The 26,887-nt window shown below is 43.5% G+C and overlaps 1 protein-coding gene across 14 annotated transcripts in view; it reads right to left on the bottom strand.

Annotated features, from left to right (window-relative positions):
• Positions 1-26,887, bottom strand: part of LOC111962122 (pleckstrin homology domain-containing family A member 7) — a 180,509-nt gene that overhangs the window by 110,728 nt on the left and 42,894 nt on the right. Inside the window, exon 1 of one of the 14 annotated variants that reach the window (XM_023984963.2) lies at positions 21,107-21,974. The exons of the other annotated variants lie outside the window; for them this stretch is intronic. Within the exon in view, the coding sequence (XP_023840731.1) occupies positions 21,107-21,180 (74 nt within the window). The 5' untranslated portion in view covers positions 21,181-21,974. Of the gene's footprint in view, positions 1-21,106; positions 21,975-26,887 lie in introns of those variants that run through there. 14 annotated transcript variants of the gene reach the window in all.

Below are 26,887 nucleotides of genomic sequence, written 5' to 3'. Positions count from 1 at the left end.
ATCAAATAGTGCACCTCTAACTTTGTACAGTACAAATGCAATTAGTAAAATCAGTCACACTACAAAATGCTARCAAATAAACCACAATTCAATCATAATACTGTGAATATATAGATTCACAGACATATTATTGCATTTTTTCTGGTTTGTGCGAAATCGTTAAGAATAATACAAAACCAGTCTGCACACCACCAAGGTGAATTGGTTTAGTCTTGACTCTTGGTTGACAGTGTTGGGGGATTGGGTAATGTTGACAGTGTTGGGAGATGGGTAATGTTGACAGTGTTGGGGGATGGGTAATGTATTGATGCTCGAGTGCCAAATCAACACAAATTTGTTTCTATTTGTCACTTATTTTTGATATTTGTGTCTTATTTTTGTATGTATTTTTATTTTCTATATTTGAAATGTTATGATTATTTATTTGTGTTGTTCTGAATGTCTGAATAAAAATGACAGTTAGCAGTGAAAAAAAAAAAAAACACCATTCTGCACTAACAGGGCATTTTTACTTCGATTAAATGGCAGGAATTGTGAAAAACGGATTTAAATGTATTTGGCTAAGGTGTATGTAAACTTCCAACTGTATGTCTCTCCCAAAGCGGTGTCTCCTGTGAGTCCACGCCAAGCGTCTCCATTTTTCAGCGCTAGCTGTCTCGGAAATTAGCTCCTTTATAAATATTTATGGAGGACAATTTGACACAATCCATCACCCAAATTGGAGCTTTCTTGAGGCGCCGCGGCACTAAAACGACTGTGAAGCGCTTTCCAATCATATGAGGGAGTGGGAAGAGCTGGCTTCCATCATATGAGGGAGATGGGGAGAGCTGGCTTCCAATCATATGAGGGAGATGGGGAGAGCTGGCTTCCAATCATATGAGGGAAGATGGGAGAGCTGGCTTCCAATCATTATGAGGGAGATGGGGAGAGCTGGCTTCCAATCATATGAGGGAGATGGGGAGAGCTGGCTTCCAATCATATGAGGGAGATGGGAGAGCTGGCTTCCAATCATATGAGGGAGATGGGCGAGAGCTCGGGCTTTCCAATCATATGAGGGAGATCGGGAGAGCTGCTCCAATTCATATAGAGGGAGATCGGGAGAGCTGGCTTCCAATCATATGAGGGAGATTGGGGAGGAGCTGGTTCCACATATATGAGGGGAGAGGGAGAGCTGGCTTCCAATCATCATGAGGGATGGGAGCGCTGGCTTCCAATCATATGAGGGAGATGGGGAGAGCTGGCTTCCAATCATATGAGGGAGATGGGGAAGAGCTGGCTTCCAATCATAATGAGGGAGATGGGAGAGCTGGCTTCAATCATATGAGGGAGATGGGGAGCTTGGCTCCAATCATATGAGGAGATGGGGAAGCTGGCTTCCAAATTCATATGAGGGAGATGGGGAGAGCTGGCTTCCAATCATATGAGGGAGATGGGAGAGCTGGCTTCCAGATCATATGAGGGAGATGGGGAGAGCTGGCTTCCAATCATATGAGGGAGATGGGGAGAGCTGCTGTTCCAATCAATATGAGGGAGATGGGGAGAGCTGGCTTCCAATCATATGAGGGAGATGGGGAGACTGGCTCCAAATCATATGAAGGGAGATGGGGAGAGCTGGCTTCCAATCATATGAGGGAGATGGGGAGAGCTGGCTTCCAAATCAATGAGGGAGAATGGGGGAGCTGGCTTCCAATCATATGGGGAGATGGGGAGATGCTGGCTTCCAATCATATGAGGGAGATGGGGAAGAGCTGGCTTCCAATCATATGAGGTGAGATGGGGAGAGCTGGCTTCCAATCATATGAAGGAGATGGGGAGAGCTGCTTCCAATCATATGAGGGAGATGGGAGGAGCTGGCTTCCAGATCATATGGAGGGAGATGGGGAGAGCTGGCTTCCAATCATAATGAGGGAGATGGGCGAAGAGCTGGCTTCCAATCATATTGAGGGAGATGGGGAGGCTGGTTCCAATCAATATAGGGAGATGGGGAGAGCTGGCTTCCAAATCATATGAGGGAGATGCGGGAAGCTGGCTTCCAATCATATGAGGGAGATGGGGAGAGCTGGCTTCCAATCATATGAGGGAGATGGGAGAAGCTGGCTTCCAATCATATGAGGGAGATGGGGAGAGCTGCTTCCAATCATATGAGGGAGATGGGGAGCAGCTGGCTTTCCAATCAAGAGGGAGATGGAAGCTGGCTTCCAATCATATGAGGGAGATGGGAGAGCTGGCTTCCAATCATATGAGGGAGATGGGAGAGCTGGCTTCCAATCATTATGAGGGAGATGGGGAGAGCTGGCTTCCAATCATATGAGGGAGATGGGGAGAGCTGGCTTCCAATCCATATGAGGGAGATGGGGAGAGCTGGCTTCCAATCATATGAGGGAGATGGGGAGAGCTGGCTTCCAATCATATGAGGGAGATGGGAGAGCGTGCTTCCAATCATATGAGGGAGATGGGGAGAGCTGGCTTCCAATCATATGAGGGAGATGGGGAGAGCTGGCTTCCAATCAATGAGGGAGATGGGAGAGCTGGCTTCCAATCATATAAGGGAGATGGGAGCGGCTTCCAATGATTATGAGGGAGATGGGGGAGAGCTGGCTTCCCAATCATATGAGGGAGATGGGAGAGCTGGCTTCCAATCATATGAGGGAGATGGGGAGAGCGTGGCCTTCAATCATATAGAGGAGATGGGAGAGCTGGCTTCCAATCATAGTGAGGGAGATGGGAGAGCTGGCTTCCAATCATATAAGGAGATGGGAGAGCTGGCTTCAAAATCATATGAGGGACGATGGGGAGAGCTGGCTTCCAATCATATGAGGGAGATGGGGAGAGCTGGCTTCCAATCATATGAGGGAGATGGGGAGAGCTGGCTTCCATGAGAGGGATGAAGAGGACGGCGTTGGTGGTCTTGTAAAATTCGAGGGGATGGAAGAACATGGCAGATAACATTTTTTACTAACTATGCAAAGACAACTGTAGTCCCCTCAGTAAACACAATGAATTGTTTCAGATGAATTGCTTAGAACAGATGAGGAGTAACGTTAGAGTAGAGCAGAAAAATGTAATAAAAAAATAGAAAACCTGTCCACACAATGTGGAAATTTGCCTTGGGCTTCAAACTATGACATTGACGGACATCCAAAACATAAACAACATTAACAGCATCACTTCACTTCATCTAAACGTCCATCTCCCTCCCACTCCACTGGTACAACTCACCTCCGTTATGTCAAACACCCTCTATTTAAACAGGCTTATAAGGACGTGACCCTGAGAGTAGACATTGATTTACATYGCACTCAGACAGACAATGTATCTGCGTTCCAAATGGTACCCTGTTCCCTATATAGTGCAGTACTTCTGACCGGGGGCCGTTGGTGCCATCTACCTTGTCATTTCTTATCTGATCTGTCACGCTGAGGCAAAGTTCCCCCCTATGTACAGATGTAAGACCAGCTTCCTTTCCCCCAATCCTAACCTTAACCAATAGTGGGGGAAATTCTAAACTGTGGTCCCGTGTGGCTCAGTTGGTAGAGCATGGCGCTTGCAACGCCAGGGTTGTGGGTTCATTCCCCACGGGGGGACCAGGATGAAAATGTATGAACTTTCCAATTTGTAAGTCGCTCTGGATAAGAGCGTCAGCTAAATGACTTAAAATGTAAAAATGTAAACTAACCCCAGATCAGCACGGACAATCCTAGTGAAAACAAAACACTGATATGTAGTGAAAACAGAATAGAGATGAGGACACCGTATTRGAATAAACACCGCAATAACATGAGAATGTGGAACTGGGTAACTGACTCCGGTCACACAGCTCAGTGGGYAAATCTCAGTGTGACAATTGGACCATAGTGTTTACACTGTTTGTTTAGACCGCTCACAATTTAGCTGGKTTATCTACAACATAGCAGTGACGCATGTCAGGTTAAAATGTGCTGTTGATCAGACATGCTTTAGGCTACTCCTGCAGGTCATCGAGATGACAAGATTATCCAGGAAAGAGATTCATCAAATCGTTTGTCCCCKAAAAAAGTGGTCTCTGTCTCGTCCATGGTTTGACATGATACATATTGATTCGAAAGTGAGACGATACTTTTTCCTCTCTCAATGTCTCTTTCTCCAGATTGACTGCTTGTTGTGTACGCCTGTCTAAGACCCCATTCTCTGTCTCTCTCCCTACCGCTTATGCCTTGCTTTTCCCTTCCCCATCTCCCACCTCAACCCTCTCTCGATCCATTTGACTATCACTTGCTTTCCCTCTCCCTCCATCTTCCCCTCTTCCTCCCCCTCCCTCTATCCTTTCCCCGTTCCCTCTCCTCCACCCCCTTAGCGTCTCTCTCCCTCACTCTCCCCCTCCGTGCCTCTCCCCCCTCCCTCTCAGAAAGACAGGGGGCAGCGCTCTGACTTAATTGCAGCTGTGCAGAGAGATGCTGGTGGATTGTGATTCTCCAGCCCTGATGAGATGCTCAATCTGTGGCCCAAATGGCACCCTATTGCCTACATAGTGCAGTACTTTCTACCGGGGCCCAAAACGCTGAGGTCAAAAGAAGTGCACTATATAGGAAATAGGGTGCCCTTTGAGACGCAGCGCTGTCTTGATTGGGGCCCYTTAGGGAGACATCAGGGATAATATGCCACAGCCACCATCGGGAAAAAGAAACCGCAAAGCCTTTTCGCCAATCACCCTATATACGACAGCTGGAGTGCGTCCTACGTCTCAGTTGCCATCGGCGACGCCATGGGGCCGGCCGTGGCTTTTTGTTTTCCTTCTCTCCAAAGGCTGCTCTGGGACACTTGTTGCCATGGCGATCGGTGATGTGGCCGTACATACGGATGGATACACATTTTTTTTGATGTCATCGATTATAATAAACAAGACCTCGGGGAGCAGTGATATTGAAAAGTGCCCTTTTGGTGAAAGAGGTTCAAGTGTTTACTAGTACATATGCTCTGCTTCCTCCAAACAGGTCTGAGTCACTGTATAAACACGGTATAAAACAGTTCTAGACCGGCGACTGGCTTGGCCTCCCGCTGACTGGAGAGCAGGGTTTCAGTCTGGAGACAACGTTGTGGGAAGGTTGTATGTAAAATAACCATAGGACCGCCACGCACGCTCTCACCTAGCTRTAAGAAARATATGGTTCTCAGAACATTATGTGCTAGCTGGGTCATAAGAATTGCAATACGTATCAGCACCTAAGTATCGTGATAATATCGTTTTGTGAGGTCCCTGGCAATTACCAGCCTTATTATACTCAGCAATAACAGTTGCGAGAAGGTGGGGGGGAGGCATTTCTCAGAGGAGATGACATCCAAATGCACTGCTTTGGGGAAGCATTAAAACTAATCAACTAAACAAACGTGGCATATCAACGTTCCCGACACAGCTCCTCCATACTGCTCTGACAGTTAAACGAAGTCATCACACAGTGCATTCAAATTCAAAATGTTGCCTAGCGAGAGCTCATATCTATACAGTATGTAAACGAACGATCACGGCTCGTATGTGCACAGCGCTTTTGAGTACGTCTGAAATTGCTTTACGGGGTTCATTTACAGCATCAATCTCCTCCAAAAGATGGCACCTTTTTTTGTTGCTATATTGCTAGAATTACTTCTTCTTTTTAACACTCACTTTCAAACTACCACCAACACTACTAATCAGCATCCCAAATGGCACCCCTATTCCCTTTCCCTATGGGCCCTGTTCAAAAGTAGTGCACTACAAAAAGAGAATAGGGTGCCATTTGGGAAGCAGCATGGTATCTCTGTCCCATTCATACGTTCAGTCCTTGCTGGTTGTTTAAAGCATTGCGTAACAGATGGCAAGGCATCTAAACTGACCCATGACCAGCCACTGGAGATTGAACTGCCCGAAGGCTAGTGCGAGAGCATTAGAGGACAGGACAACAACAGAGCACCMAGACTGACCTAGGATCTGTTATCGAGCTGTGCCTAAGTTTCAGACTGGAAAGTTGAGTTACCCATCCAGACTCCCAGGCTAGGTCTAGTGGGAATGAATATGCTATAAAAAGGATGGAACGTGTATAGCTACATTTATAGCCACCCCACTCCACTAGATACAGTTGCATTTTGTTATGCGTGTCCAGCATGGTCGGGGACAGCTCCATTTCAATTCAGTCAACACAGGAAGAAAAATAATCTAATTCCAGTTWGATTTGTTTTTCATGTAGAAAAGCATTGAGGAAAATGTGAATAACTGTTTACTTTCTGAATTAACAGTTTACCCTAACCCTGGTGTCCAGTTATCACATCATGTCAACACAATAGGTAATGGCCATATTAGAGGTACGGGGTGGCATTTAGAGGGCTGGTACTGAGAAGGTCAGGGCTAGGTTTCAACTCATTACAAAAGGTCTGCTGCTTGGCAAAGTCTTGTGCCACTATCAATCCAATGTTGGCTCTCGTGGCCGACTGTTTTGCAGAGGCAAAGTGGGTGAGGTAACCGGGCATAAAGATGCCAGCCACTGTGGACAATATCGTGAAATGACCATGCCTTGTAATTTTGATATACAGTATCTCATTACTCATTTCTCTCACCAATGTCAAGTACCACATTTCTCACCCCATGATAAGAACTAGACACCACATGCCATGTACTATTAAAAATAAGTAATGGGGGGGGGGGGTTGATACAGTTGCATATTGCTATATTATTTTTGTACCTACAGTTGTCAAGATGGCTGGATGTCCTTTGGGTGGTGTACCATTCTTAATACACACAGGAAACTGTTGAGCGTGAAAAATCCAGCAGAGTTGCAGCTCTTGACACAAACCGGTGCGCCTGGCACCTACTGCCATACCCCCTTCAAAGGCACTTAAATACTGTATTTTGTCTTGCCCATTCACCCGCTGAATGACACACATACACAATCCATGTCTCAAGGTTTAAAAATCCCTCTTCAACCTGTCTCTTCCCCTTCATCTACACTGATTGAAGTGGAATGAACAGGTGACATCAATAAGGGATCATAGCTTCACATGGATTCACCTGGTCAGACTCATGGAAAGTGTTCCTAATGTTTTGTACTCTCAGTGTATTGTTCATTGAACTCTGCTATTGTTGGGTGGCATTGCTGGTGGTTGATGACTGAGCTCAGACTACCAGGTCAGTCACCCCTTTAGGTCACTGAGTAGTTCAGTCCGTAGAGAAAAATCAGGAAATAGCCTTGAGCACCAACCAACCACCAAGCCTGATCAAATCCCACTCATTCATTCTCTCTAGGGCTGTGTACCAAATGGGACCTTATTTCCTATATAGTGCACTGTCTCCTCCCCTTCATCTACACTGATTGAAGTAGATTTAACAAGTGACATCAATAAAGGATCATAGCTTTCACCTGGTCAGTCTGTCATGGAAAGAGCAGGTGTCAATGTTTTGCGCACTCAGTATAAATATATAAATCATTTTTTTCTACTGTAGGTAGCGTTCGCTAGCACTAGTTGACTGTACCTGKGCCAAAACGCCAGTATTTTTCATCCTTTAGCTMGTTCTCCATCTTCTTTTTAAATAGTGAGCCAACATGTTTTTAGCACTTTTATTTCCCTGACTGAGCAAAAACTTGTTTTCTCATGATCTCTCGTCTCTCTGTAGCAGACAAATAGTGAGCAATGTTTGGAACATCAAATCGCAATACATATAAAATAGTGAGACCCGTCAGAATCCCCAGCTAGCACATTTGGTTCCTTGGAAGTTGTGGGAACGTACGTTTTTGGTTCTGGGAACGAAGCCATAACTTTCGTGACCATTTTGCTTGATCTGGCAACGTTACTTTGCATGTTGCAGGGAGGTTCTGAGAACATTTTACTATGGTTCRCTAAAAGTTTTCCAAGGAGGTTTTATTAACGTTCTGAGAACGGAAATGATAGGTTATTTGAAGGTAATTAAATAACGATCTGAGAACATGTTTCAATAATACTTTTAACCCTGCTAGCTTAGTTTGGGCTAACTGTTTTTAACTCCAAGAACAGATAGGACACATGGAAATTCCGTTGCTTAGGCATTAATCATGCAAACACATTTATTTTTTCTATCCCTGAAATTAGTCCACGGCGCCACCAGGACGGAGCTAGCATGCCATGTTTTTTTTTAAATCATACAAAGCTGTTCATTTTAGTCTATTCAAAAAAGACCCCATTTCTAAGGCAACATGCACTCATTAAGATCAGGTGTGGCCAATTAGTGATCGCAGCCAGCACACCTTAACTCACTTAACAAAATTGAGGACAGAGAGTTTTGTTGACACCAAGAACGGAATTTATATGTTTTTAAATAACATTCTTAGAAGGTTAAGACTGTGTTCTTGTGATTTTTATGGAACGTTTTATTAATGTTCTGAGAACATAACTTTAAATAGAACCACGAGGAAACCTGTAGAAATTCCCATAGAAGAGCGTTGTTTCTTAACATTTTTGGAACAATTTGAYAGCACTACTTAATTAAAACCATGAGGAAACGTTATGTACTGAATTTCCCACCAAAGAAACATGGGGTTCTCAGAACATTATGTGCTAGCTGAGTATCCTGCAACAGTCTCAGAACATTGTGAGAAGGTTGTARGCAAAATATCCATAGGACAACYACACTTTCACCAAGCTAAGAAGCATAAGGTCTTCAGAACATTATGTTCTAGCAGGGTCGTGTTAGTCGCAATACATATCGTATCGGCACCAAAGTATCGCGAAAATATTTTGTGAGGTCCATGGCAATTACCAACCAACCAACTTTTTGTTGTTGTTTTTACCACCAAACTGCCCCCATGAAACTAAAGCTGAGCTATTGTCATGGTTGTGGACATGACAGAGGACAGATGTGGGGATCCCTGGTAGGGAGCGGATGTGCACCGTGGGACAGAGAGGAAAAGAGACATTGTCTAAATTTGATGCATGTGTCTACCTCCCTGCTTGGGGCTGTGTGCTTGGCTGCTGCTATTGTTCCCACCTGACTGCATATGAGTCATAAGTCACACAGAGAGAAATCAGCAGCAGAGAGAAAGCTTGGGCTTATACTGAGAAACAGCACAGGCTCCTGAGGATGGGTGTGTGTGTGTGTGTGTGTGTGTGTGTGCTAGGGATGTGACAAATGGACACATTTTCTTAACGTTTAAAAACAGCCGTTTTCTGTTGTTTTCCGTTAAAACAATAAGTAAAATTCATAAAATTCTTTGCGATATCACAGTGCAGTAGCGCTGCTGCAAGCAACGGTTTGCACTAGGCCTATCTCTCTGCAATCAAAAGCAGTATCTCGCAGGCCTCCCAAGTGTGACGGGGAGCGGGAGTCCCATAATGCAGCGCACAATTTGCCCAGCYTCGTCTGGGTTAGGGGAGGGTTTGGCCAGGGGGGCTTTACTTGGCTCAAGCAAGTCTCTTCTTATTATTGGTGTCCTTTAGTAGTGGTTTCTTTGCATCAATTCAACCATGAAGGCCTGATTCACGCAGTCTCCTCTGAATAGTTGATGTTGAGATGTGTCTATTACTTGAACTCTGTAAAGCATTTATTTGGGCTTCAATTTGGACTGCAATTTCTCACAAAGACATGGCGGTTGGAACCAAAAATCTAAAATTTTGACTCTTCAGACCAAAGGACATATTTCCACTAGTCTAATGTCCATTGCTCGTGTTTCTTGGCCCAAGCAAGTCTCTTCTTATTATTGGTGTCCTTTAGTAGCGACTCCTTGTGGCGGGCCAGGTGCCTGCAGGCTGACRGCGGTCGTCAGTTGAATGGTGTTTCCTCCGACACATTGGTCCGGCTGGCTTCCAGGTTAAGCGAGCACTTGTTAAGTGCGGCTTGGCCGGTCATGTTTCGGAAGACGCYTGACTCAACCTTCACCTCTCCCGAGCCCATTGGGGACCTCCAGCGATAAGACAAGATCATAATCACAAAATTGGAGATTTTTTTTAGTTTTTACTATTTTCTACATTGTAGAATAATAGTGAAGACATCAAAACTATGTATATGGAATCAAGTATTAACCAAAAAATGGTAACAAATCAAAATATATTTTATATTTAAGAGTCTTCAAAGTAGCCACCCTTTGCCTTGATGACAACTTTGCACACTCTTGGCATTCTCTCAACCAGTTTCATTTCAATTAACAGGTGTGCCTTAAAAGTTCATTTGTGGAATTTCTTTCCTTCTTATTAATGCGTTTGAGCATTAAGTTGTGTTGTGACAAGGTAGGGGTGGTATACAGAAGATAGTCCTATTTGATAAAGGACCAAGTCCATATTATGGCAAGAACAGCTCAAATAAGCAAAGAGAAACGACAATCCATCAGTCCGCCAAAGGAATGCTAGACCCAMAGTTACCTCTGCTGCAGAGTTCATTAGAGTTACCAGCCTCAGAAATTGCAGCCCAAATAAATCCTTTACAGAGTTCAAGTAAGACACATCTCAACATCAACTATTCAGAGGAAACTGCGTGAATCAGGCCTTCATGGTTGAATTGATGCAAAGAAACCACTACTAAAGGACACCAATAATAAGAAAAGACTTGCTTGGGCCAAGAAACACGAGCAATGGACATTAGACTAGTGGAAATATGTCCTTTGGTCTGAAAAGTCCAGATTTTAGATTTTTGGTTCCAACCGCCATGTCTTTGTGAGACCCAGAGTAGGTGAACGGATGATCTCAGCATGTGTGGTTCCCACCGTGAAGCATGGAGGAGAGTGATGGAGTGCTGCATCCGATGACCTGGCCTCCACAATCACCTGACCTTTTAGGATGAGTTGAAATGCAGAGTGAAGGAAAAGTAGCCAACAAGTGCTCAGCATTTGTGGGAACTCCTGCAAGACTTTTGGAAAAGCATTCCAGGTGAAGCTGGTTGACAGAATGCCAAGAGCGTGCAAAGCTGTCATCGAGGCAAAGGGCTGTCTCTTATACACATCTAGATGTGTATAAGAGACAGCTGTGTAAGTGCTATTTGACCAAGAAGGAGAGTGATGGAGTGCTGCATCCGATGACCTGGCCTCCACAATCACCTGACCTTAACCTAATTGAGATGGTTTAGGATGAGTTGAACTGCAGAGTGAAGGAAAAGTAGCCAACAAGTGCTCAGCATTTGTGGGAACTCCTGCAAGACTTTTGGAAAAGCATTCCAGGTGAAGCTGGTTGACAGAATGCCAAGAGCGTGCAAAGCTGTCATCAAGGCAAAGGGTGGCTGCTTTGAAGAATCTCAAATATATCTTGATTTGTTTATTTGAAGGAAAAAATAATAAATAAATAATAAATATATAAAATGTATGTACAAAACAAATTTAGGCAGCAGGGATTTTATTCTAGTAGGGGATTGATTGTCTCTGCTGTAACCAAGAAGCTTGATCGTGCTTCTTGGTAATAGATAGCTAGAGCCCTGAGCTGGAGATAAGTTAACTATTTAAGATGTGCCAAATAAATTATAAGCAGTGGCGTAGCACGCACACCCGCAGCCCCTCACGCAAAAGCACACAAGTACAAGTACACACACTTTACACCGGGCGTCCAATAATAATGGTCTTGTTATTCTTTCAATTTAAAAAAGCAAATAAAAAATGTCACCCTGTTACAAATGATCAAAAAAAATTATTGGACAGCATCCCCCTGCAACATTTCTCCTACCATTACAAGCACAACATAAAAACACCAGAATAGGCTTTTTATTTAGGCAATATCAAAGTTATATATGCACTAATCTTCAATGTGATTAAAAACGGCTTCCCCCCTTGAATTTAACCAATCAGATCAGAGTTTGCTTATTGCTTTGCTGTAATGACTTTGCTAGTTCACTTCATAACTCCAAGTCCAATTAATCTGTGTTATTAATGAAAACAATTTAAGACAAATTGCTAGCCAGACAGTGGAAAATGTGGAGCAGAGACAAGCCGTTGTCTTTGCACCACCACCCGTGGAGTATCAGAATGTCTGCATACAAAGGCACATTATTCCCAAATATGCGAGCGGGCGAGCACTTGAATCCAGGCTACCCACAGAGCCCCTTGAGGAGAATCGGTCTTGTTTGTGTTCCGGCCTACTCCTCATTTACCATGTCTACTGGGTTGGGATAGAAGGAGTTTGTCTCGTATCCATATTCTAGTGTGGGTTGAGTAAGAATACATTGGAAGGATTTGTTTAGACTGTCTCGTTTTAAAAATTAAGTTGGGACAGCAGTGTCAAACAACACAATTGCCTGGGTGCCAGTGTTTCTGCTGCATCCAACCGACCAACCACACACACACACACACACACACACCATCCTAAATCATGTTACTGTTAAAGGGTTTAAAGCCATCTCGCTCTCTTCTCCCACCCTCCCATCTGATCACATGAGCCTGTCCCACTCCTATTGACAAATACCAGTGTGCCCGGTCCATTTCCCCGTGGTGGGGGGATTTGGACCGAGTGCCGTTGGATTTCCGTTCTTAGAGGTCCCATTGTGGATTCTTTGATTGCACACAAAGACATCTCAGATTAGGCTGGGATTACAGTGCTGGTGCCCACACAGACATTCTGGAGTAAAGTGAGACCTACAGTATTCCTGTATTCTCCTATACAGTTCTGTAAGGTCTTTAAACACATACACGCACGTGCACACGCAGGTTTTCATCAAGGATCTCTCTGTACTTTGCTCRGTTCATCCTTGCTTCGATCCTGACTAGTCTCCCAGTCCCTGTCGCTGAAAAACACCCCCAGAGCATGATGCTGCCACCACGCAATACCGTAGGGATGGTGCCAAGTTTCCTCCAGACGTGACGCTTGGCATTCAGGACAAATAGTTGAATCTTGGTTTCATCAGACCAGAGAATCTTGTTTCTCATGGTCTGAGATTCCTTTAGGTGCCTTTTGGCAAACTCCAAGTGGGCTGTCATGTGCTTTTTACTGATGAGTGGCTTCCATCTGGCCACTCTACTATAAAAGGCCTGATTGGTGGAGTGCTGTAGAGATGGTTGTCCTTCTGGAAGGTTCTCRCATCTCCATACTGGAACTCTAGAGCTCTGTCAGAGTGAKCATCGAGTTCTTGGTCAGTTTGGCCGGGCTCTAGGAAGAGTCTTGGTGGTTCCAAACTTCTTCCATTTAAGAATGATGGAGGCTACTGTGTTCTTGGGGACCTTCAATGCTGCAGACATTTTTTTGGTACCCTTCCGCAGATCTGTGCCTCGACACAATCCTGTCTCGGAGCTCTACGGACAATTCCTTCGACCTCATGGCTTGGTTTTTGCTCTGACATGCAATGTCAACTGTAGGACCTTATATAGACAGGTGTGTGACTTTCCAGATCATGTCCAATCAATTGAATTTACCACAGGTGGACTCCAATCAAGTTGTAGAAACATCTCAAGGATGATCAATGGAGGGGGGAAAAAATGTTTTTTTTTATAGCTCAATTTCAAGTCTCATAGCAAAGGGTCTGAATGCTTATGTAAATGTAATATTTCATTTTTTATATATTTGCAAAAATGTCTAAAAACCTGTTTTCGCTTCATCATTATTGTGTATTGCGTGCAGATTGTTGAGTATGCTCATCCCAGCATCTACCCGTGCCCTGGAAACCTCACTACAAACCTTTCCGACAGTACAACTGGCCACATCCARAGCTCACAGGATCCATGGCACAGCAACTGGCATTTTGGCTCTTGACTCAAATAACAACTTCCATGTAAAACAGCACAGTTGGTAGAGCATGGCACTAGCAACGCCAGGGTCATGGGTACAATTCCTGCTGGAGCCACCCATATGACAATGTATGCACTCACTAATGTCAGGCAGATGAAAGAGTCTGCTAAATGGTATGTATTAAAGCTACATGGGGCATTCTCCGGGTCCTACCTGCTTGGCCTGAGACCCACGCAGGAGCACATACTCCACACACAGTTGGGTAGCATCTTGCGTCCTCACCTCCGTAGCTAACGGAACAGATAACGGGCTTTTGGTCCTTTCTAAAAATCCGGCTCTGGTGGTTTTGCTCCTTCAACAGGTTTGCTGAAGCAGCAAAGTCCATGCGAGAAGAACCAGAGAAAGAAAACGCAGCACCGTCCGGGATGGTGTGCACTGCGCATCTAATTAAAAMAATGTCTAAACAGCAGAGGAAACCATCCAAACAGACTGAGATGGGAGGGAAAAAGAGGAGATGGAGGAGGAATAACGTGCCACAGCTGGGTCAGTGTATTAGATCATCTCTGATCCTCTCAATCCCAGTGTAGCATGGCACAGACGACATAATGAAATTGAAGCCTGGTACCACAGATTACATTTGTGGTCAGTCACAGCAGCTTTCAGGACTTTTAGGGGGGGGGGGCTCCCACTTGTTGTGAACTCAGGAGTGTCCCCAGTTTGAACGTCGTCATCTTCCTCCTACGGAATGACATTTCAGCGCAATTTGAGTAACGTCAACATTGGCTCAAGTTACGATGTAGGAGATTGAAAATGTTAGTGGTGCCACACACAACATGGTGGTTTGGGAATTGCCAGGTACCGAATGATATGACGTTATCATGATACGTCTGATACGATATGCATTGAGATTGTCACGATTCCGTTGGTATTGCAATTCAATATTACGATTTTATTGAGATTTTATGTTCTAAACAAATTGCTTACTATTTGTCTGCTGCATAGAGACGAGAGAGCGTCAGTAAGCGAGTTTTGATCAGTCAGGGAAATTAAAGTGCTGAAACATGTTGACTCACTATTTAAAAGTATGGAAAACAAGCTACTGTTATAGGATGAAAAATACCGGCGTTTTGGCAACTAGCGCAGGTACAGCCTACTAGCAGTGGTGGAAAAAGTACCCAATCGTCATACTTGAGTAATAGTAAAAGATACCTTAATAGAAAACAACTCAAGTAAAAGTGAAAGTCACCCAGTAAAATACTACTTGAGTAAAAGTATTTGGTGTTAAATATACTCAAGTATCAAAAGTAAAAGTATGAATCATTTCAAATGTACAGATAGTAGTGAGTCCGCCAGATCAGCTGCAGTAGGGATGACCAGGGATGTTCTCTTGATAAGTGTGTGAATTGGTCCATTTTCTGTTCTGCTAAGCATTCAAAATGTAACAAGTACGTTTGGGTGTCAGGGAAAATGTATGGAGTAAAAAGTACATTATTTTCTTTAGGAATGTAGTGAAGTAAAAGTTGACTATAKATAGTAAAGTAAAGTACAGATACTTTAAAGTACTACTTAAGTAGTTTTCTGGGGAATTTTTACTTAAGTACTTTACATCACCACCTACTAGTGCAAGGTGCAGGTACCGCCAACTAGTGCAAGGTGCAGGTACCGCCAACTAGTGCTAGCTAACGCTACCTACAGTAGCTAAAAATTTGTACTAAACACAACATGTACAGTGTTTGTCCCATGTTTCATGAGCTGAAATAAATTATCACATTTAACCACGTCAGCCCAGGATCTCTACATCCGGCTTCTTTACCTGCGGGATCGTATGAGACCAGCCACCTGGACAGCTGATGAAACTGTGGGTTTGCACAAACGAAGGATGTCTGCACAAACTGTCAGAAACCATCCCAGGGAAGCTCATCTGCGTGCTTTTCATCCTCACCAGGGTTTTAACCTGACTGCAGTAGCGGCGTCGTAACAGATTTGAATGGGCAACCACTCACCTTCGATGGCCTCTGGCATGCTGGAGTGTTCTGAACCCCGGTTTCAATTGTGCCGGACAGATGGCAGATAATATCATTATAATATTGTCCAAAAATAATATTGCGATATGAAACTATTGATTTTTTTTCTCCCATCACTCAATGTGTCAAGACAAGACAGTTAATCAGCAACAGCTGGGCAAACAACTAGTTTCACAAAATGGAGCACTTACAAAGTGTCATTCTCGTAATCTCCGCACCTAGAACCAAATCTGTCACAAGAGACTATGGTTGGTCTTTTCTCTTCTTTCGCTTTCCGTCTGCTATGTTTTTTGCCAGGCTGATTCTCTCAGAGAGACATTGGCAAAGAGCACAGCATCAGTAACTGTCTCGAACCAAACTCACATTTCCAACAAATAGGAATATATTCAATGGCAGAGCCCGACAAAACCCCTCAAATGCTCTAAAAATCACACCAGTACCATGGTAATAGATTTCGTTGAGTTCTATACCTCATTCAAGACACACGTTGCCCATTTCAAAAGGGAGCAAGGAGGCGAGATTACCAGGTTATCACTGCAACTTTGTGGTTCAGACGTGAGAGATGGTGGATGGATAGGGCGATCCCCTGGCTTTCTGGTTACTCCTGTACTGCATCATATTGGATAGCAGGTTGAGGCATTGTTATTAAGGTGTGTGTGTGTGTGTGTGTGTGTGTGTGTGTGTGTGTGTGTGTGTGTGTGTGTACGTGTTTGTGACAGAGGGATGAGCATAGGCTCCCAGACAATCTGCTCCCTCCACACCCCTGCTGTGACATCAAGACCAATCCATTTACAGTGCTGAGACCACAGCACAAACGCTGCTGGAGTACTGCCTGATACAAAAACTACTTGTACAGATACATACAAAAGTTAGCAGACACACACACAATAATAGGCATGAACACACTACACCATATTTAAGAATACAAAACGCAACACACCAAATACACAAATCACACATAAACCTTCTTGATTAGTGTGTACTTAAAATACACTCACCGTGTCTGAATGGGGCTCTTCAGTCTAAGGATTAGGCGCCCAAATGACAGACGTTTCCTAAGTACTTCCTCAAACAGCCAGTGACACAGTGTCATCTCTATGTAAACAGAGAGAGCCGAGAAGGGGTGGAGGCTATCTGCGTCACGATGCACTTAATTGACAGGTGAGGAAATGATTAAACTAAGTCAGCCAGGTCCCGGTTAAAAATCGGAACTCATCATAAGGGACTGCAATGGCTTGCACGTCTGCATACCCACATCCATACCCACACATGCAGTCAGAGCCGGCCCTAGTCTTTTGGAGGCCCTAAGTGAAATGTTGTTGGGAGCAAAACATTTTAGTGGCCCCCCTCTTGAGAGTGGAGAGAAAAAAAATCTATGTTTACTGCAATTCTATATTCATTTCATGCAATTCTACACATTTTGTAGAGAAAAATATATATATTTTAAACAAGTTTGCTGCAATTCTACACATTTTGCCATGAGGCGGAGAGTAGAATTAGCCGTTTTATAGCTAATTTCCTGCAATCCTACTCATTTTGCCATGGGGCAGAGATAATTGTTTGCCATTTTGAATATGATATCTGAGTGACAATGACTAAAAAAAACTAAATGGGAGCCTCCCGGTCGGTAACACGACCCATGATTACTACAGGCTTAGATAGCTGGCTAGACATGGGCTAKTTGAGTGACAGTCAGTGACTGACATGGAAAAATAGGCAAACTGCTGATGCACAACCACATTTCGAGATTGCAAATTGTGTATTCTACCACTCCAACGCTCAACAGTTGAGACACCGACAGGGGGGAGGGGTGATTTATCCACGGGCCTACAAACGGCCCAGTTCCCCATGCCTGATCTGTCGTATTGTGTTCAAGATGTGAGTCAGATTGCTACCAATGAGGCCGTAAACAGTGCATCCCAAATGGCATCCTATTCCCTAAACAGTGCACTATATAGGAAATAGGGTCCCATTTGGTACACAGCCCTAGAGAGAATGAATGATTGGGAGTTGATCAAGCTTGGTGGTTAGTTGGTGCTCAAGGCTATTTCCTGGTTTTGCTCTATGGACTGAACTACTCAGCCCAGTGAACTAAAGGGGTGACTGACCTGGTAGTCTGAGCTCAGTCATCAACCACCAGCAATGCCACCCAACAATAGCAGAGTTCTATGAACAATACACTGAGTGTGCAAAACATTAGGAACACTTTCCATGAGTCTGACCAGGTGAATCCATGTGAAAGCTATGATCCCTTATTGATGTCACCTGTTAATTCCACTTCAATCAGTGTAGATGAAGGGGAAGAGACAGGTTAAAGAGGGATTTTTAAGCCCTGAGACAATTGAGACATGGATTGTGTATGTCTCATTCGGAGGGGAAATGGGCAAGACAAAATACAGTATTTAAGTGCCCCTGAAGTGGGTATGGTAGTAGGTGCCAGGCACACCAGTTTGAGTGTGTCAAGAACTGCAACACTGCTGGGTTTTTCACGCTCAACAGTTTCCCGTCTGTCTCAACAATGGTCCACTACCCAAAGGACATCCAGCCAACTTGACAACAGTGGGAAGTATTGGAGTCAACATGGGCCAGAATCCCTGTGGAACTCTTGACACTCTTGACATTAGTAAAGTGTTCCTAATGTTTTGTACYCGGTGTATATTCACTATATCCAACAATATATACAGTGTTGGGGAGTAACTGATTACATGTAATCTGATTACAAAAAAAACTAACAAAATCAGTTATGTTACCATWAAAAATTGTCATCAGATTACAGAATGAAAAACGACTTTAAATTATTTATTTTCTTTACTAGGCAAGTCAGTTAAGAACAGACACCTCACAAGTCCTCAACTGGCCAGTTGTATTGCTTCTTTAATCAGAACAACAGTTTTCAGCTGTGCTAACATAATTGCAAAAGGGTTTTCTAATGATCAATTAGTCTTCTAAAATTATAAACTTGGATTAGCTAACACATTGCCATTGGAACGCAGGAGTGATGGTTGCTGATAATGGGCCTCTGTACACCTATGTAGATATTCCATAAAAGAATCTGCCGTTTCCAGCTACAACAGTCATTTACAACATTAACAATGTCTACACTGTATTTCTGATCAATTTGATGTTATTTTAAATGGACAAAAAAGTTGTTTTTCTTTTAAAAAACAAGGACATTTCTAAGTGACTCCAAACTTTTGAACGGTAGTGTACATAGGTGATATTTGGATGTTTGTGAATCCAGAGACACAAAAAAATCAAGGCATTATTGAAACAAGGACAGTGAAAAATCATTGTTGAGTCCCTTAAGATCCACAGTGTCTAAGGCAAGGTTCCCCAACTGGCGGCCCGTGGGCCGAAATTGGCCCGTGGGTGGTTTTATTTGGCCCCCCAAGTTTTCTGAGCAATTTTTTTTTCACAGTCTACATATTATTTGTAATTATGTTCCAGCCCCCGGACCATCCYCTCCAGAATTTTTTTTATCAGCCCTGCGGCTGAATCTAGTTGATGATCTCTGGTCTAAGGAGTACTGCCAGAATGCCTCTTTTTGTTTTAGTTGATGTAGGTCACCTCCTCTTGGAAAAAAGTGTTTGTGTTCTATGGTTACAAAGTGCAGGGAGGATGGTGACCCATGGTTGGCATCTATGCAGTGGTGCGCAATAGCATGGTCCGTGTTCTTATTACGAATAGCAGCTTATATTCAGATGCAGAGTTTCAATGCTTGTTTAGTTTGACCAATAGAAGCAGCCCGCAGATGCATTTGAGAATGTACTGTATGTATGTGACATTTGTGGTCCGACAATTAAGGAACCTTTGGATTTGGTAGACTTTACCTGTTCTCGGGTGGTACATTTTGTTTTTAGTATTGGTCGCCTTGTCACAGTGGCCACACTTGTAATTGACATTGGGCGGGCCTGGGTGTCACGCTTCTTGGGTAGCTGCATGCTGTGCGTAACGGAATCGGATAGATTGTGCATACGGCAACAACAAAAAATGCGAAGGGAAAATGTTGTGAACTCTCCTAGATTTGGATCATTTTTGAGGATGTTCCAGTACAATGCATGTATAGGCCTGTTCAATGACACGTACACCCGTGTTGCAGGAACCTGGTGAGCATATTAGCGTTGCGCCCGAACTCTATGTCTGTACTACAGTTAGGTCAAAGTTTTAGGAATTGACTCTACTTTCTGCTTATGGTGTACCGAACGGTTACTGTCTGCGCGTAAAAGTGTGTTCCTACTATGCGACTTGCGGAGGATAGTAGACGCCAGCTTATTTTTGTAGACTGTAAGATCCAAGACGTACGTTTGTTGTAGCGCGGAGGCCCACCCGAACTGTTGTTAGCGAGTTGTATTGCTATTACATAATACATAACCATAAGCGTGGTGATATTCAATTATTAGAGGTCTATAGAGAATAGAGATTGTTATCTGGCAGCTGAGGAATGTGTGTGTGTCAGTCTTTTACCCCTCTGGTGATGAGAATTGATGGTGTTCATTTGAGAGCGGGGCACATCCGCAACAGTGTGATAAATGTAATGATGTCGTCATGGCTGGAGGGGGAATAGAGAGCCACAGTGACGATACCTCAGCCTTTCAAACTTTTATTTGGGAAATAGGACGTTTCTCGAATACGAGGAGGAGTCATTTTCATTACCTCAAAAAGACTCCAATCTCCGAGCTTTCCATCAAACCTGGGAATGGGTTTGTGCAATGATTCCCGATTTCTATGCGGTGAAACTGTGCTAGCATGTGGAGTCAACAGTGATGCTATGAGAAAGCATGACGTGTAATTTAGAGAACTAGCAAATAGCAAGCATCTAACACTACAAGATTCATTAACAAATCATGGCATATCCATGGGAATTCCGATATCAACATGGGTGACAAATATGAACCACCGTAAGGGTAACATATAATAAGCACATTGGCTCTGCCAACTATTTGTAGGACATCCCAAAGAGTCAACGTGTAATTTGAGTCCTTCCTAAACAAGTCCCTCCAGCCGTTCAATAGCACACACCCACAGCGTTGTGACAATGACCGAACCCAAATCAGCCTGTTCTCCTGGCTCTACTCCACCACAAACCGCAGAACCTCCTCAACTTCAGTCAGCCAGGAACAACATCACCCAATCTAAACCAGCCTGTTCTGCTAGCCTCATTGTTCATTCCAAATGTGTTTAAATCGCCCCCCCATCTCAAAACAAACAGCCTATTCAGAGACATGTTGTCCTCTACAAACCAAGAAGGACTCCACAACAAAAGCTAAACCACTTTGTTAAAACAACATCACATTGAGATTACCTAGCAACCATGTCTGATCCAAATATCCCTGCAGCAAACGTTCTGTGAAAAAATGCACAACACCACTGGCACTAACACTCTACCCTAAAGGAACACCTCTGCTGTATTTCGAGGCTATAAAAAGCGGGCAGAAATAGAGCAGGATTGGTCTATTAGAAGTAGCACACACCTGCAGGAGGGTGCGTGGTAGAAGGGATGTCCGGGGTGAGGGAAGTGATTGCAGTATCCCGACTGGCTCCACATGATGCTTCTGGTAATCCACTCAGTTACTGCGGCTACCGGCTGTTGCTTCGGTTTCTATAGCTGCTGCAGACCTGCCCTCTTAAGACTTATTGTGGTGGAGTTACTTTAAAAAGCCTCTTCTGCTATTGCTCTATTTAACTTATCCATAGGGAGGGATAGACGGATAGATCGAGAGAACGAGAGAGAGGGTCAAAGCTTTAAGTGAAGGAGAGACCGAGAGAGCAGATAGTATAGAGCGAGAGGAACGCACTGGTGTGGTTAACACACCTGTGCCGTCATCCAGACACCCCAAAATCCTAGCCCCTTCCCAGGCCCCACAACAATTCTCAGCAGGGTAGGAAAGGGGTGTGGCTGACCCCACCTGACATCACTGGGGAGACGTGTCTACTTCTAGCCTCTAACCAAAACATTCAGTCAAGTCAAGAGTCTCGGATGCCCCTCCCTAGTGTCTAACAGGTATCCCCAACAATCTGACACGTAAACTACGTGCGAGGTCGTCAGCGTGTATCGGCAAAGTCTTCAATCTCTTTAACGGGTATGTCAACGCGAGCAATATCCCCCACGGTCTCTGACACTAAATCCCAGTCTCTCCCCGGTCTCTCTACAGTGGATCCTCACTGTCTCTGGTACTAGCTGGATCAATTCAATGCGTATCTCCTCAGTCTGTGGTGAATAGCGGTAGTCCAGTCTCTCTCTATCCCGTATCGCCACTGTCCCTTACGTGTAGGTCCGGACAGTTTTGGCTGCATCTCTCTGGCYCTGTCTCTAATACATCTCTGAGGTAGTCATTACTAATTAGAAACTAGTCTCTCTCCCCTCAGCACCGGCTTTCCGCCCGGCTCCCGAGCCTCATGACAACAGCACTGAGCGACTGAGCACACAGACTGGGAGAGAGAAAGAGGGGGGGTGTCAGAGAGAGAGAGCGAGAGAGAGAAAGAGAGAGAGGCTGCTCTCCTTTTCCCGCCTCATGCTCATTGGCAGGATATGCACTGCTAAGAGAGAAAGAGTGCGAGAGAATTAGAAAAACAGTGAGAGTGAGTGCAAAACAAGAAGAGGGGGGCCGATACAGATAGATACAGATAGACCAATACTACTCTACCTCGTCTTGGCAGCAGTGTTGGTCGTGTGCCAGTACACAACTCCACTTCAACAAGGGAGTGACCACCACAGCCCAAATCTGGGAAAACTGACCGTTTCTGTATAGGTCAATGTACCGACCTGTAAAATCCTGATTTGTTTAAAGGACTATAGCTTGAGGACATAGATTTGATAGAAAGTGGATATATTTTTGGGTTGACGATAGTCATTTTTGTCCAAGAGCCTATGCATAACTATTGAAACATAATCATTTAGCAAATCCAGATGTTTTTTGTCCTATTGTATAGTAAAAGTTCAATACTTTAGACTTGTAATGAACTGTGCAAATGGGTGGAACAGTGGATCTTTCAGTATCCATGTTCTACTGAATATGCCGGGGCAAAATGACAACGCAGGAGACTGGTCAGAAGGATGTTCAGGTGGAAATGTGTCCTGCAGAACACAAACTATTGTCTGTCAGACAGAATGAATGGAGCTGATAATTCTATTTCGAGCTGCAGTGTTCAGAGCACTCCACGCCCCTGAATATATCCACTCAATCCATTTAGTGGATGTGAATACAATGACCTAACTTCCTCTTGCTCATGTCCGCTCTTGCTCTTGGTACTGGATGGATTGCGTCCCAGATGGCACCCTATTCCCTACGTACTGTAGTACACTGATTTGACCAGAGCCCATAGGGCACTATATAAGGAATTCATTGGTTGCCATTTGGGACGGAATTCAGCAGTGCCAAAAGCAAGGGAGGACACGAGCAACAGGAAGTTAGGTCACTGCATTCATATCCACTAAATGGATTTCCCAAGATAAAATCTAACAGGGTCGTTCTGGTGAACATCCACTTGGGGCAGTAGGACATCAAACTGAACATGAATCCATGCAAATGTTTTACTACAGGGTGACTAATGAATACATCCCAGGGGACAATTGGGTTAGCTTAATAACCCTACTACATACAGTGCAGGTAACTGTCAAAATAAAGGAAACACCAACATAAAGTGTCTTAATAGGGTATTGAGCCACCACGAGCCAGGACAGCTTCAATGGACCTTGGCATAGATTKTACAAGTGAATGGAACTCTATTTGAGGGATGAGACACCATTATTCCACGAGAAATTCCATAATTTGACGTGTTGTTGATGGTGGTGGAAAACGCTGTCTCAGGCGCCGCTCCAGAATCTCCCATAAGTGTTCAATTGGGTTGAGATCTGGTGACTAAGACGGACATGGCATATGGTTTACTGTACATCCTTTTCATGCTCACCAAACCATTTAGTGACCACTCGTGCCCTGTGGATGGGGCATTGTCATCCTATGGGGGCATAGCCATGGTAGGCAAAATAATTGCCTGCCCAGCATTTTTTCCTTAAGCATGATGGMATGTTAATTGCTTAATTAACTCAGGAACCACACCTGTGTGGAAGCACCTGCTTTCAATGTACTTTGTATCCCTCATTTACGCAAGTGTTTCCATGCTTTTAGCAGTTACCTGTACTAGAGGTCGACCGATTAATCGGAATGGCCGATTAATTAGGGCCGATTTCAAGTTTTCATAACAATCGGAAATCTGTATTTTTGGACACCGATTTGGCCGGATTTAAAAAGAAATAATTTACACCTTTATTTAACTACGCAAGTCATTTAAGAACACATTCTTATTTTCAATGAAGGCTTAGGAACGGTGGGTTAACTGCCTTGTTCAGGGGCAGAACYAAAMATTTTTACCTTGTCAGCTTGGCGATTCATTTTTGCAACCTTCCGGTTACTAGTCCAACGCTCTAACCACCTGCCTTACATTGCACTCCACGAGGAGCATGCATGGCAGGCTGACTACCTGTTACGCGAGGGCAGCAAGAAGCCAAGGCAAGTTGCTAGCTAGCATTAAACTTATCTTATAAAAAACAATCAATCTTAACATAATCACTAGTGAACTACACATGGTTGATATTACTAGTTTATCTAGCGTGTCCTGCGTTGCATATAATCGATGCGGTGCCTGTTAATTTCTCATCGAATCACAGCCTACTTCGCCAAATGTGTGATGATTTAGCACTGTCGTTGCACCAAACCTAACCATAAACATCAATGCCTTTCTTRAAAATCAATACACAAGTATATATTTTTAAACCTGCATATTTAGTTAATATTGCCTGCTAACATGAATTTCTTACAACTAGGGAAATTGTGTCACTTCTCTTGCGTTCCATGCAAGCAGTCAGGGTATATGCAGCAGTTTGGGCCGCCTGGCTCGTTGCGAACTGTGTGAAGTTAGGAATAAATGGACAAAGACCGTCATTATTTTGCCAGAATTGTACATAATTAATGACARAACATTGAAGGTTGTACAATGTAACAGCAATATTTAGACTTAGGGATGCCACCCGTTAGATAAAATATGGAACAGTTCCGTATTTCACTGAAAGAATAAACGTTTTGCTTTCGAAATGATAGTTTCCGGATTCGACCATATCAATGACCAAAGGCTCGTATTTCTGTGTGTTATTATGTTATAATTAAGTCTATGATTTGATAGAGCAGTCTGACTGAGCGATGGTAGGAAGCAGGAGGCTCGTAAGCATTCATTCAAACAGCAATTTTGTGCATTTGCCAGCAGCTCTTCGCAATGCTTCAAGCATTGAGCTGTTTACGACTTCAAGCCTATCAACTCCCGAGATTAGGCTGGTGTAACCGATGTGAAATGGCTAGCTAGTTAGCGGGGTGGGTAACGATGCTTCGAGGGTGGCTGTTGTCGATYTGTTCCTGGTTCGAGCCCAGGTAGGGGCGAGGAGAGGGACGGAAGCTATACTGTTACACTGGCAACACTAAAGTGCCTGTAAGAACATCCAATAGTCAAAYGTATATGAAATACAAATGGTAGAGAGAGAAATAGTCCTATAATTCCTATAATAACTACAACCTAAAACTTCTTACCTAGGAATATTGAAGACTCATGTTAAAAGGAACCACCAGCTTTCATATGTTCTCATGTTCTGGGCAAGGAACTTAAAATTAAACGTTAGCTTTTTTTACATGGCACATATTGCACTTTTACTTTCTTCTCCAACACTTTGTTTTTGCATTATTTAAACCAAATTGAACATGTTTCATTATTTATTTGAGGCCAAATTGATTTTATTGATGTATTATATTAAGGTAAAAGAAAAGTGTTCATTCAGTATTGTTGTAATTGTCATTTGAAAAAATAATATATATATATATATATATATATATATATATATATATATATATATATTATGTTCTTTTTTTATATATTTTTTTATTATTATTATAAATTATTATTATTATTAATTTTTTTTTTGAAATCGGTTATTATTATTATTATTGTTTTTTTTTTTTTTTTATCGGCCGATTAATCGGTATCGGCTTTTTTGGTCCTCCAATAATCAGTATCGGCGTTGAAAAATCATAATCGGTCGACCTCTAACCTGTACATAGTTCCTTGAACGATCCAACAGTCTTGTTTGTCTAAGTGTTACTCAGAGAGCATATTGAATCAGCGGCCTCAGGCAATTCAAACACCCACCTGTTATGTATCATACATGACAGAGTAAGTCTGACACAATATGGCAGACAGACCGATTGATAGATACAGGTTATTTGTGTAGGGCAGAGAGCAGCACTCTCCGAAGGAGACTGGTGTAATAGTGTGGTTACGTCATGCTCCTGTGCCGTCGAGACTAGGGTGAGAATGGGAGGGAGGGAGGTTCTGTCTCCTGCTGTTTGCTTTTATGAAACTCAATTCCAGCCCAATTTCATCAGGAAGAGGAAACACTGCCTACCCACACCCTCTTTACCTCCCTCCCTCTCTTTTTGTCTCTCTCTCCCCTTGTCTAGAAGCAGGTGGACAGTCTTTACCTGTGATCTTGCTCTGCCCACACACATAAATAGAAGGGAAAAAAACATACRGGCACATGCAGTTTCTCTCTCACTATTACGAACGAAAAGTAAAGTAACAATGGTGTGTGTAGTCAGTAGTGAAAGTGAGTGGATGTGTGCATAGATGGTGATAATGAGGGGTGTTGAGAGGTGCCAAAATAAATTAACACAAAGCCCCAAAATGCCACAAAAAAACAACAACAGTGTGTCTGTGTGGAGAGTCTCCTCGATGTATGAGGGAAAGGTGTATTTATCCCCGGGACACAACCGAAACTCAGGTGTTTCCGATTTCGCTGACGACCCTCCCAGCTCCACCCACCTATATCCTATTATGGAAAACAAGAGCTGAGAGAAAGAATACGGCAGACAGAGTGGGAGGGTCGTCAGCGAAATCGGAAACACACACACACACACACACACACACAAACAGAAAATGTCCACCAGTGGAAGCTACTCAGAGGAGGAAGGTGAAACATATATTTTTTTTTAAGTTATCCTTTTTAGATAAAACTATACCAAATAGTACCAGTCAAAAGTTTGGACACACCTACTCATTCAAGGGTTTTTCTGTATTTTTACTATTTTCTACATTGTAGAATAATAGTGAAAACATAAACTATGAAATAACACACATGGAATTACGTTGTAATCGAAAAAAATATACACTGCTCAAAAAAATAAAGGGAACACTTAAACAACACAATGTAACTC

This window comes from Salvelinus sp. IW2-2015, linkage group LG4q.1:29 (assembly GCF_002910315.2).
Source record: "Salvelinus sp. IW2-2015 linkage group LG4q.1:29, ASM291031v2, whole genome shotgun sequence".
NCBI classification, from domain to species: domain Eukaryota; kingdom Metazoa; phylum Chordata; class Actinopteri; order Salmoniformes; family Salmonidae; genus Salvelinus; species Salvelinus sp. IW2-2015.
The sequence above is the reverse complement of the archived record's forward strand: the minus strand, read 5'-3'. Positions and strand labels throughout refer to the sequence as shown.